At 37.5% G+C, this 13504-nt stretch overlaps 1 protein-coding gene across 1 annotated transcript in view; it reads left to right on the forward strand.

Annotated features, from left to right (window-relative positions):
* Positions 1-5293: 5293 nt before the first annotated feature.
* Positions 5294-13504, forward strand: part of NCKAP1L (NCK associated protein 1 like) — a 39786-nt gene continuing 31575 nt past the window's right edge. Inside the window, 5 exon segments of the mRNA XM_033118175.1 lie at positions 5294-5507; positions 6930-7040; positions 7744-7836; positions 12144-12200; positions 12697-12839. Of these exon segments, the coding sequence (XP_032974066.1) occupies positions 5406-5507; positions 6930-7040; positions 7744-7836; positions 12144-12200; positions 12697-12839 (506 nt within the window). The 5' untranslated portion in view covers positions 5294-5405.

The raw sequence follows: 13504 nt of genomic DNA on the forward strand, positions 1-13504 counted from the left end.
TTGGCAGAGAAAATATTGACATTCAACATCAGGTCATCTTGACATAGATCTATTTTCTGTTCTCAAAAGAAGAGTGGTGTGAAAGATGTGGGTATCTCAAGTCTTACCTATGAAAGTTTTGGATAACTAAGTCAATAGCTTAGCTAGATAGATAATAGGAGAAATTAACTGCCTATATGCCTTGAAAGACCAAAACCTAACATTTGTACATATTTGTAGTCTTATAGTTTGTTTCAAATAGTCTGCCCCCAAATAGAGTATTAAACAGGCAGGATTCCTTGGAAAACTCACAGTACTGGGTGAGATGAAATTTAACACCATAAGCTTGAATGCTGGAGAAAGCAAGTCTGGGGCAGCTGGTTCCTTTACTCTTCAGCATAGCCCCCTTCCATCACTTCTCCATATTTGTCTAAATTAAGCTGATTGCCAGACAAGGATGCTACTTGTTAGATAGGTCAGCATAGCCACTTTTGGGGAGAGGGGATAGGAAGAATGAACAGTGAGTACCATGTTCAAGTTCAGGCTACTTTATAATTATCTGAGAATGTCAGTTTGAAGTTTCTAAAATTGTAGATATTAACATATGAAGACTCCCTGAAGTGAACTAAAAATACACCATTTCAAATCTGCTGCATTTTATTGCCAATAGGAGGCCTCCTTTCTCTATCTGTGTTTAGCTATCCTAGCAGACATGTACTTCAAGGACTCCCCAGTTTCCAGGCAACAGCTACAGCTGAGATTTCTGTAAAGCAGGGATAGCATGGCCTGAGAAGGGGGAAAAAAAGATCAAGGCTGACTCACAGAAGCAGCAGGGTTAGAAAAGTGCCTAGAATTGACCATTTCAATTCTGCTTTGCATCATGCCTAGGGCATAGACAAAAGGCACAGAACTAGGCTGTTATATGTCAGATTTTCCTGAGGGTGTTTAGGTGATTAAGTCCAGACTCAGGTACCTTTCAGGAATGTAAGTCATGGTGGTTCTTTAAAGCTTACACTGCATATTAATTATTAGATTAGAGTCATGACCACTTATTATGAAGTGAATTGGCTTTCTGAAAAATAAAGGCTGCAGTATAATCTAATATTGTATGCAGTTATCTTTAGATTCTTAAAGATAATGGGGAAAGAACTTTAATACCTAAATGTAGTCCTCAGATAACCCCAGACCCTTATTTTAGTCAGCAGCCTAGAAAAGTATGAAGTTTGACCAGACTGATAAGGGCTGGTCTTAATAAACAAAAAGTTCTTCAGAACAGCTAGTGAGAATTGGCAACTTTGGATCATTCATCTAATTATTGCTAAATTCATCTAAATATTCATCTAAATATCCAAATAGGGAGGCCAAGACTCTATTGGGAGCCATTTGGTTAAATACATGTTAGTTTTGTTAAGACCTTGATATGCTACCTTGACACTAAAGGATCTTAAGACCTACCTTATTTTTGAAGTATTTCTCTCAGGAGTCCCAAGGCGTAGTGTCATTTGGAGAGGAAAACAATTCTTCTGCAAGGCAAAACAAGGCAAATAGCTGAAGTTTGAGGAGAGAGAAAGCACAGTACCTTTCAGTCAAGTCATGTAAATCAACTTTTTGTACAGGCTATTCATCCTCTTCTCCCACCATGTGTTTTGTGGTTTCTCAGAGGTTTCGAAGTTTCTGATATTATAGTGAAGTCTTGGAGAAGTGATTCCCAATCCTGGTTGTGTATGAGAAACACTGAGTAGTTTTGAAGTGACAGATCCTTTGGCCCCACTCAAGAACTACTGGGTTACCGTGTTTCCCCGAAAATAAGACCTAACCAGAAAATACGCCCTAGCATGATTTTTCAGGATGACATCTCCTGAACATAAGTCCTAATGCGTCTTTTGGAGCAAAAATTAATATAAGACCCGGTCTTTTTTTTCGGTGAAACACAGTAGAATCTTCGTGACTGGTATCTGGCCAACTGGCTTTAAGAGAGTTCCACAGGGGATCCTGATTTGTAGCTAGGGTTACGAGGCCCTGCTCTGGAGTAATTCAGCTGTCCTTGGATGGGCGCCTTCTGCTTCCAGGTGGAACTGCTGCATGATTCCTCCAATGAAGTTTCTCTGAAGACTACCAGTTGGCATGATTAATCCTGTTTTTAAACCTGGTCTTTTTCTTTATGGGGTGCCAAGTAGAATTCCACATAAAGTGACAAGGTTGTACATCCTCAAAAATAAAAAACATTACTTTATTGTTGGCATCCTAATTCAATGTACAGGCCTTGAGCCAAATGTTTACATACGCCTTATAATTTAATCACTCCCACAGTTGTATGAGTGATGACCGCCATTTATAGATTAGGAAACCGACTCAGTGGTGATGGCCTAAAGTTACAAAACTAGTACGTGTTTGAATACCATTATTATTATTTGAGGTAATACATGTAAAGCACTTCAAGTACCTGGTACATAGTAAATAGCTAGGCCATCACTTTACATGTAGTAACTTATTTAATACATACAATAGCCCCATAAAATAAGAACTATTAGCAATATGATCTCCATTTTACAGACACAGAAACTGGTTTGTAAAACTGAACTGGTAAGTGATAGAGTTGGGATGTGAACTCAAACTATCTGGCTCCAGAACCTGGGCTCTTAGACTCTCAATCATAAGGCTTAACCCACTGTACTCTACTATATTTGAACCCCAAATTATGGCTGATGTTAAAATGTAGGCTTTTCCTATATACCAAGTACAGGCAAATAAATGTTTTCAAGCTCCATCAATCTTACAGTTCAGCGGGGGTGGCAGTATAATATGAAATGGGCAATTAAAGGTGGACCTTAATTTAAATGTGAAGTATGTGGTATAGACCCAGTGTGTAGGAATTCAGCAAGGGCTGGGCTTGGGACTGTTTGAGCTAGATCCAGAAGATCGACTAGGTTTGGGTCAGTAAGAGGGAAAGCATACATAAGTGAGAAAGGCAGCAATGAACATAGCATGCAAAGTCAGACAATTAAGTTTGCGAACTCATCCTAGAAAAAGTGCTACATACCTCATTGCTGAATATCACTATAGTCACTTTTAAAGTACTCCCCTTGGAAAGCTATGCACCGATACCAGTGCCTAGTCCGCCTTTCAAAGCAATTTTGGAACTCTTTTTCTGGAATGGCCATCAAAGCTGTTGTCGTATTACCTTTGATGTCCTGAATGTCATCAAAATGTCTTCCTTTCAATATTTCTTTCTTCGGGTAAAGAAAGAAGTCATTGGGGGCCAGGTGAGTAGGGAGGGTGTTCCTATACAGTTATTTGTTTACTGGCTAAAAATTCCCTCATAGACAGTGCCATGTGAGCTGGTGCATTGTCGTGATGCAAGAACCACGAATTGTTGGTGAAAAGTTCAGGTCACCTAGCTTTTTCACGCAGCCTTTTCAGCACTTTCAAATAGTAAACTTGGTTAACTATTTGTCCAATTGGTACAAATTCACAATGAAGAATCCCTCTGATATCAAAAAAAGGTTAGCAATATCGTTGCAACAAGTTTGTGAACTTAATTGTCGGACCTTGTATTCCCAGAAGACTGAGAACATGGTCCAGGAGGTTGGGGAGTACATACCAAGGACAGCAGAAGATAAGACTGTCTTGGTATGGAGAGCTTTAAAATAATTTTCAGGGCAAAGGTAAGAAATGCGAACGAGGAAGATCCAACAGAACTATACTAATCTGCATGAAGACTGCTGTTACACTGCTGCTCAGCTTCCTAGATGTGCGTGTCTTACTGCCTGCTCCTTATTCTCTCCTCCAAGGCAAAAGACCAATATAAATCCCACACATCTCTTTAATAAAACCTGGGTTTCTTTGAAAACAGCAAGTGATTCAGGTCTTCAGGGCCAGTATCATCTAATGCCAGTCCCATAGCTTTCTAGGGACACACCCAGTATATAAACTGGAAGGCAGATTCATATCCAAAAATGCAAAATTTCCCTTACAGATGTTTGAAGTTTCATGTGTTAAGCATAGCCATCTTGTTTCTTTAAAAAATAGATTCTCTTGGGAGCAAACATATTAAGTTCCTTAAATAATAACGCTAATCAGCTCCCCCCTCCCTCTGTCCCAGGATATATTGGGACAATGTGGGAGCCCTGGATATGGAAAGTGGCAATGGTTGAAAAGCGGGGAAACGGTATTAGAAAGGAGGTAGATATGAAGACAACTCTGTTTGATTTAGAATTTTTCCGAGGATCTTCTGCCTTGAAAGACACTTGAAGGTGAGTTGGTTTTCTTGAGTTAGGGAGTTTATAGCTTGGTTAGAATGGCAAGAATATTTTAGTGCTAAAATTCACCCAGTCTTCTAAGATTTAAAGTCTATTAATTTGATTCTTCTTCATGGGGCCTATTTTCCTAGTTAGCCTTAATAATTCAACAAATAAACCAGCATGTTTATTGAGTGGCCACTGTCCAGGAGGTGGTGTTCTAGACCAGTGTTTCTCAACGTGTTTGATGGAACATTTGCACCAAAACCTCCTAGGGATCTTATAAATGCAGATTCTAGACCCCACTGCAGACCCACCAATCCTGAATCTCAGGGGACAGGGATTGATCTCAGTTTCATAAGCACCTTTAAGAACCATTGCAATAGAGCAGTGGTTCTTAAACTTGAGAGTGCATTGTTAAAACAGAGTACGGGACCCTACTCTGGAGTTTTGTATTCACTAGGTCTGGGGTAGGACCTGAGAATTTGTATGTCTAGTAAGTTTCCTGGTGGTGCTTATCTGATCACATTTTGAGAATTACTGTACTAGAGCATTGTGAGGGATATACAAAGAAGTATTAGATACAATTCTTATCATTAACGAGCTTATGATGTAGTTGGGGGGAGATAACACATATACTTAAAAAATATAAAAGGAATCATTGACATTGGATGGGGTAATTAGGAGTTGGGACTTAATCTGGGCCCTAAAGGATAGATGGACCTAAGGTTCAGGAGAGAATAACATAGGCATCCTTGATGGGGATATAAAAGGGAAAGTATAAAGGTATATGGGAGGGGGATGGTCAATACTTGTTTGTCTGGTATAGAACTTTATATAGAACACTAGTGGAGGTTAGGTAAGGCCAAAAAGGTTGGTGCCAGACTGTAAAGAGCCTTGAAAGCTTGTCCCTCTCACCAGCCTCCACCCATTTCACAGTATTAGCTACATAGCTAGAAAGAGGAAGTCTCCCCTGCTGAGTGTGCAAGAGGAAGCACAAGAAGATTCTGAGGGCCTGTGAGCTGTAATGACTGCTTTTACCCATGAACCAATTGTGGAGGCAACAGGAAGACCAGTGCACCAACCAGGCTGAGTCCCTCCGCCCAGAAGGTGTCACCACCCAAGCTGAAAGTGTTTGGGGGAGATCAGGCATCGCTGTCTGGATGCTCGGCTCTCTCAGTGGCCATCATGTCTTTGACCTCTGCCTACCAGCATAAATTTGCAGAGAAGCTCACTATCCTGAACGATCGAGGTCAGGGGGTTCTCATCCGTATGTATAACATTAAGAAGGTAAGCATGAGCAACTGGACTACTACTAATTATTGCAGCAGTAGCGGGGCAGGGAACCCTGAGGCCGACAGGTCCAGCAGTTAGACTTTTTCCTCTTTCCCTCTGGTTTAACTGGCCTCCAGTAGCTTGGATTATATAGGCAAAGCAGGAATGGAGGCTTTTTCTCAGGACTTCCCCTTTCTAGGCATTATTTTCAGCCCACTAAGAGAATCTGCTTTCTGCTGGGTATGGGGGTACGGGTGGGGTGGTAAATAATTAACTGGGTTCTGAATCACTTGGATAATGGTCTGGAATCTAGAATTCTGGGCCTTATTGTTTATTGCTGATCCCATACGCACTGAAGATACTCAAAGTTGTGTCTCAGCAAAAGCGTCCGTGGAAGTGCTTTCCAAAGAGGAAAAAATAAGTGTGATATTTACATTAAAAAAAAAAAAGTAGGTGCCTTCTGAGGTACTTACAGTCTGAGATAGTTTATGCTGTGGTTGTGTATGTGTATGTTTCGGGTAGGAACTGTGGAGTTGAGAGAAGCTGGTGGCAAGGGAAGTAAAGAGATAAAGACAGGAGTGGGAGTGGGGAGTTTCTGGAAGAGAAAATAGTGGACTTGGGGAAGAAACTTCTGTGCATTTTTTTAAATGGGTTTTAATTTTAATCATGTCAATTTATTACTAATTTTGGTCTTCCCATTAGTTCCCTTTATAAAAATGATGAGTTTCTCAGTAGTAGGTATAATAGCTTTTAAAGAGAACTTGGGCAAAATAAGATAGAAATCATAAATAACTAGAAAGTAAATGAAGCAAAACTGTCTAGTGTGATGTTTACCCTAAAGCATATTAATCTTCCATAAAGTTTTAGATTGTTAAAATAAAATGATCTTAATCTAACATAATTATGAATCATTATAAAAGATTCCAATCTTTAAAAATATGAAAGACTTCAAGATCTCATTAATGGAATTAGAAATGTCAGCTATTATGCTACTGGTCAAGTTTGTGCATTTTTAAATCAAACAAATCACCAAGAACATGGTTTCTCTGTTCACATGTCACCTATAAATGCCATTTGTGATGATTTACTTACATAATTATGACACTGTGTCTCCCTAAAAGTCTAACTCCTGAGCAGCTGCTTTTCTCACTCCTTCCGGCTTCAGCTGTGGGGTGGGGAGAGCTTCCTCTTTGTGCTGGGGCCCAGCAGACATTAAGCTTTACACGGCAAGACAAGATGCCCAAGTTATTTAGCTCTTCTAATAGTTTGCTTCATGTCCTGGAACTTGTTCCGAACCTACTCTTATGCTTTTATAACGAATTCTCAGATTCCCTTTCCCTAAGAGAGACTGTGTGAGAATGAATGATACAGGAAGGAGAGGTACGTTTCTGAAGGGCAGAAGAAAGTGTTGAAATATAGTGTGGTTTATCTATGCAGACTTGTTCAGACCCCAAATCCAAGCCACCTTTCTTATTGGAAAAGTCCATGGAATCATCTCTCAAGTACATCAACAAGAAATTTCCCAACATAGATGTCCGAAACAGCACGGTGAGGATGTGGTCCCTCTTTTCTCTTCTCTGACATAACTCTAACTCTATGCTTGAATGTCTCAAACTCTCCTCTTTGACTGCCTTTCTTTAAACTTTGCAGGAAATAGAACAGCCTTCTTTTAGTTTTCATAGGCTCAATCACAGGGCTTCAGGTTGTTGGAGTCTTGAGAATTCTGAGATAAGATGCAATTCTCTCAGGGTAGTCTTGAGCAAAGCATTGCCACTTTTTCAATTGCAAGCTTCATGAGAACACTTTGTTCTTACAGAGAGACACCCCAACAACCCAGCAGGGTGCATATGTTTTATTGTTGTTCCTGTTTCCCACTCAGAGTTTCCTTGCTAATTATCTTAGAATTATGTGTCTGGTGGGATATCCCGTATGAAATGTCAGCATTAGATTTCTTACTATCTTACCTACAGTATCTCCTCATTCTGCTTTTTCTGACTTTGATAAACCTCTAGGGACCTTGAAATTTCTTCTCATTTAGCATTCTATATCTAGTCAGAATCACATAACCATCCTACCTCCTAAATAGAGAATCTTCTCTGTTTAAAGAACTTCAAAGGAGATTTTCCAACTTCCTCTGTCAGTGTACTTCAACTGTCTTTAAGAACGTGTTAGGTATAACTTATTTTCTTCTTGGGTTACTTTGATCACTTGTCTTCTTATTTTTTTAAACTTTGTTTTGTGTTTCTCTCAGCAACATTTAGGACCAGTACATCGGGAAAAAACTGAGATAATTAGATTTCTCACCAACTACTACCAGTCATTTGTGGATGTCATGGAATTTCGGGTGAGCCCTCTTTAGCCCAGGTCCCCCGTGTAGGCATTGTCCTTCTGAGGCTATTCCTTCTTTAATAAATGTTCATTTAAGTTGCTTAATACTGTTTCTTGAAAGAATAAGATGTACTGATATTGAAGGGTATCTACTGTATTTTGCTGTGTATAATGTGCACTTTTTTGCCCAAATATGTGAGGGAAAAATAAGGGTGTGCATTATACCGCTTTCCCCCCAAAATAAGACCTAACTGGAAAATAAGCCGTAGCATGATTTTTCAGGATGCTTGTAATATAAAATAAGCCCTAATGCGTTTTTTGGAGCAAAAATTAATATAAGACCCGGTCTTATTTTCGGGGAAATACGATAGGGCTTATTTTATGTTATGAGCATCCTGAAAAATCATGCTAGGGCTTATTTTCCGGTTAGGTCTTATTTTCAGGGGAAACATGGTATATGGGTAGTACTAATTCTGTATCTATATAAATGTTTTAAATTCTTTTATTTATGCTTATGAGTTAAAAGTGTAACTCTAGAAATCAATAACAATATCCATATGCAAACTAATACCCTGAAATATGATAAACAGTTTTGTTGAATTTACGATGAACTTGCAACAACTAAGAGTTCTTGGCCTTCTATGATGTGTAAATATCGTTGGCCTTCTATGATGCGTAAATATCATAAATTTGTTATCGGTACAAAATTTCTTGTACCTTGTATCTGTTCTTGTGTTTTGTAATTATTTGTTACATAAAATTTCTTGTATTATAATATGTTAAAAAATAAATGCTAAAAATCCTTTATAATACAAAAAACAAGTACCTAAATGTAAACAAATAAAAATTTGAATTAAAAAATTAAAACCAAAGACATTTTCCCCTCTGAAAGTTTGGGTCAAAAGCATGGGTGTGCATTATACATGAAAGCACATTATACATGGTAAAATACGGTAAGTTGTATTGTTAAGTGAAAGCAAGTTACAGAATAGTGTATGATACAATTATATTTTTATTTTAAAAGATACGTAAGCTTTTAAAACTATATTACTACACATTGTGTTAGTGTATATATAGGAAAGATTTGGAATATTATACATTAGACTGAAAAATAACTACCTTTGGTGGGAATGTATTATGATTGGCTTTAATTTACCTAGCTATACATTGTTGTATCATTTGAGTTAAAATTTTTAAGTATTATTCCTCAATAATTTATTACAAATCTACTGAAAAATTCCAAGAGTAGTACAATGAATATTGTTCTACTCTTCTAGTGGATTTCCTAATTGTTAGTATTTTGCCATGTTTGCTTACCTTTATTTTTCTGTCAGAACCATTTGAGTTAGTTGCAGATATTATGACATTTCCCTCCCTAAATACTTTTATCATACATCTGCTAAGAACAAGAATATTTTCTTACGTAATCCTAATATAATTATCATACTCAGGAAATTGTAAAATATTATGAGTTAATATATAGCCCATATTCACATTCCTCTAGTTGTCTCAAGGATCACACACTGAATTTAGTTGTCATGTCTCTTTAGTCTTTAGAATAGTTTCCAGCCTTTTTTTGTTTTTCATGACACTGACCTTTTTGAAGAGTCCAAATTAGTTATTTGGATTTGTCTGATTGTTAACAGTGTTTGGTAGAAATACTACATAAACAATGAGCATATATTATTTTTGTAAATGTAAACAAACTAAAAAATTATTTTTGAAGGGGCAAATTGATAATGTGTTTCAAAAGTCTTAAAAGTACATACTTTTTAATGTAGCAATTCTACTTGAAATTTGTCTTAAGGAAACAATAAAATAGAAGCACAAAGATATATGTACAAGAATGTACTCTTTTGCATTATTTTTGATGTGACAATAAATAGAAGTTTGGTTAAAGTTCAGAGTATATGTCTATAAATGAATGTTATGCAGCTGTAAATGATAATATATATTCACATTAATTGGCATGGAAAAATGTTCTTCACATGTTCTTTAGTGTAAAGGCAAAGTACAATACAGCTTAAGATGTAAGTTGTCCCTAAAATGTATATTTACATAGATAAACATGCACATACAGAAGATTAAGACTTCTGATTGGTAAGATTAAAACTTCTGATTGGTGGGATTTTAAAAACGAATTAAAATTATGTTTGTTTGTATCTTCTGCAGTGGACATGTATTATTAATGCATTCAAGAAATAACACAAATTTTAGCCATCTGAACAATCCAAGTTTGTGAGGATGTTATAGTATTTCTGCAGATGATACAACAGCCATTCTTCAGATCACACAATAAAGAGAGAAGTGGGGACATGGAACATTGTAAGGTTTGCAGTAGGGTCAGGTCAGAGATAATTAATCTTAGAATTGAGAGTAGTGATTGGGAAGAAGGTAGGCACTGGTGGAGGTAGTGGAAAGAATGCTGGAAGCAAATAAGAAAGCCCTCTTATTAGGAAAGTTGGAGTCCAAAGGAGATTTTAGGACTCTTTCTGGTTGCTGCATTGGTGAAGTTCTGAGCCTACAGTGTTGGTATGGCTCATTTAGGGCAGGTAGAGGTACATTGTGCATTTAAAGTAGGTAGGCTCTGAATCAGACAGACCTGGTTTCAGATCTAAGCTTTACCACTTACAAGATGTATGACTTTAGACAAGAAACTCTTTGAATTTCAGTTTCTTTATCTATAAAATGGGGAAGTAAGATTTACTACATGACATATTTATGTGAATTAAATGATATGACACATGGAAAACATCTAGTTCAGTGTTTAGCATATAGTAAAAAAATAGGCCAACACATATTAATTCCATTTCTGATTCTTGTCTTTAAAGTATAAGACCTATATAGTGATATTGGTTGTGAGTGGTTGAAAGTGAACGTCAGCTATATTCTGTGGGAACTGGGCTGCAGGAAGGAGTTGTAGAAAGACCCTCCTAGCAAATGAGGCAGCCTAGATCTAGTTGGAGGACTAGAAGTCCTGTAACACAGAGGGAAGACCATGGGCTCTGGGTTCTAATTCTGATACTATCCCTTACTAGCTTTGTGATCTTGGGCAAGTTTTTAAACTGCTCTTAGCTTCGGTTTCTCTATATGTTGATTTAGATACAGTCTTTTTGGGAAGATAATTTGGAAACATCTCTTTCCGTACATTTTTAATAAGTTTGACAAATGTACACACCAGTGTAACAACTACCACCACAATCAAAGTATAGAAAATTTCCATTACCTAGAATGATCTTTGTTCCTCTTTTTCCCCCCCGTCAATCCCTCCCTCCCCAACTCTTCACACTAGGCAACCACTCATCTGCTTTCCAGATTAGATTTTTCTTTTCTAGAGGTTCAGTTAAAATCTATATAGCATATTTTCTTTTGTGTCTGTCTTTTTTCACTCAGCATAAAGATTTTGAGATTTATCTATGTTGTTTCATGTATCTGCAATTCATTTCCTATTTTTGCTGAGTGGTATTCCATTGCATGAATACAATTTATCTGTTTACCTGTTGATGGACATTTGGGTTGTGTCCAGTTTCTGGCCATTATGCATAAGACGCCACAAGCATTTGAGTACAAATAATTGTGGGGACATATTTTTCATTTCACTTAGGATTTTTATAAATAGGGAGAAAATTAAGAAAGGATACACCAGGTTGTTAAACTGGTTTATGTGTGGGTTGGGGCAGGATAGAGGGTGGGTGCTGATGTGAGGGAAGGAAAATGTCCACAATAAACCTGCATATTTATTTAGGTAAAATTATGTATGAAAAGAAAAAGAATCCCTATCACACTGAATTGAGGGTTAAATAAAGTATATGTAAGTTGCCTAGTAAGTACTTAACACATAATAGGTGTTCAGTAAATAGAAACACATAGAAAATCGGGTTGTATTTCCACTTTTTAATGATAAACCTCTGAGAACAGGAGACGGCATCCAAGAACAGACTGACTTTGGGATTTGTCAATAAAAATGGTCTGATTTTTGGCATTTTAGAAATAGCCTATCAAATGACCTGCATTTTGTGATTTTTTTTTTTTTTTTTTTGGTCTGTGTGTGTGTGGAGGAAAGGGCCACTGGGATGATAAGATCAGGGAGAGTGTGCTAATATAGTAATGACTTGTGCCTGTGGAAACATTGGAACTTGGCACAGGGTAAGCCTGATAGGGGCCCCCTGATGTACCGAGGAGGAACACCCTCTATTCAGCAATGCCTCCCTATGTGACTCAGTGGCTCCCTAGGACCTATAAGGGAGAAGACCCTTCCCTTCAAATTCTGGTTGTACAAGTCATCTTCTCTTTATTCACTCTCATCTCCAATTCTACCCCCAGGATCATGTATATGAACTTCTCAACACCATTGATGCCAGCCAGTGCCATTTTGATATCGTAAGATTCTTTGCAATTCTCTTCTATCCACAGAAAATGTCTCAGTTGGGACTCTGAGGGATGGGATGGGACTGGAGGAATAACGATTCCTTCAGGACTATGTGATATATATTATAATATATATAAAATAGTGAATAATGAATGGCTATTCATTCCAGGACTATAATTCTTTCATTAAAATGTGCTGAAGTTAAAGCTGTGTTTACATATGAAGTGAATCAGCAATGTGATTTATTTAATACAAAAGTTACACAAAAATGTACTTATTCCACTCCCTTCAACCCCTAAATGCTACCTTATTTCTCGGCCTCCTTTTATCTTGAGCTCACTTTTGGCCTCTGACTTCTGTTCCAGTTTTCTCCTGAATTTTCAATCCTGTGAGTTCTTCCTTCTAAAAAGTCCCTTTCGGAGTCTATTCAGCACTGTCTGGAATGGTTGGGATAGTAGGGATTAATTGGCCTTGATGTTCTTGGGTTCCTATGTATTTTCCTTGTAGAATCTCAACTTTGACTTCACTCGGAGTTACCTGGATTTGATTGTGACTTACACCTCAGTTATTTTCCTTCTGTCACGGATTGAGGATCGACGGGTGCTAATTGGCTTGTACAACTGTGCCCAGGAAATGATGCACGGGCATGTGTGAGTTAAGGGGATATAGGAGATAAGGAATTTCATGCATGTTGCTATGAGGTAGGGGGTGGACACAAAGGAAATAGATGCCGTGCTTTCTCACATGAGAACCTATAGTCAACCTGATGATCCAGGGAAAATAAAACAACTTAGAATACTTATAAGGGCATATACCAACATATAGTTTTACATATAGTTAACTCTTTAGTGTCTGCTAGTGGGTTATCCAGTTTGCATTGTCTCTGATCAGTTTTCAATCCTGGGTTGTCTTCCCTCTGCTTTTCAGGTTAATTGTGAAAGGCAAATATATATTTTTTTGTTTTAAGTATTGGTAGGAATAATATTAGCAAGGTAAAACCATTAGAAGAAAGTAATGTATAATACATTTGAAGCCAAATATAAATGGATTTTGGATTATCTGCAATTCTGTATTTCTCCATTAGTGTAAATAAAAATATTTAAGGGCTGAAAGAATGAAGACCAGAGGGATCAGAGTAGGCTGTGGCATATTGTTCTATGCATGATGTGTCTACATGAATACCTAGGCACTTGCCTTACCCATTACCTTTGAATGTGTATATATCCTTTGATTGTATATAGATTTGGCTTCAGGCATATTACTTGATTTATAACTAATCAACGTGAATTTATAGAGTACCTATCATGTGTCCAAA

Source organism: Rhinolophus ferrumequinum, chromosome 10 (genome assembly GCF_004115265.2).
Source record: "Rhinolophus ferrumequinum isolate MPI-CBG mRhiFer1 chromosome 10, mRhiFer1_v1.p, whole genome shotgun sequence".
NCBI classification, from domain to species: domain Eukaryota; kingdom Metazoa; phylum Chordata; class Mammalia; order Chiroptera; family Rhinolophidae; genus Rhinolophus; species Rhinolophus ferrumequinum.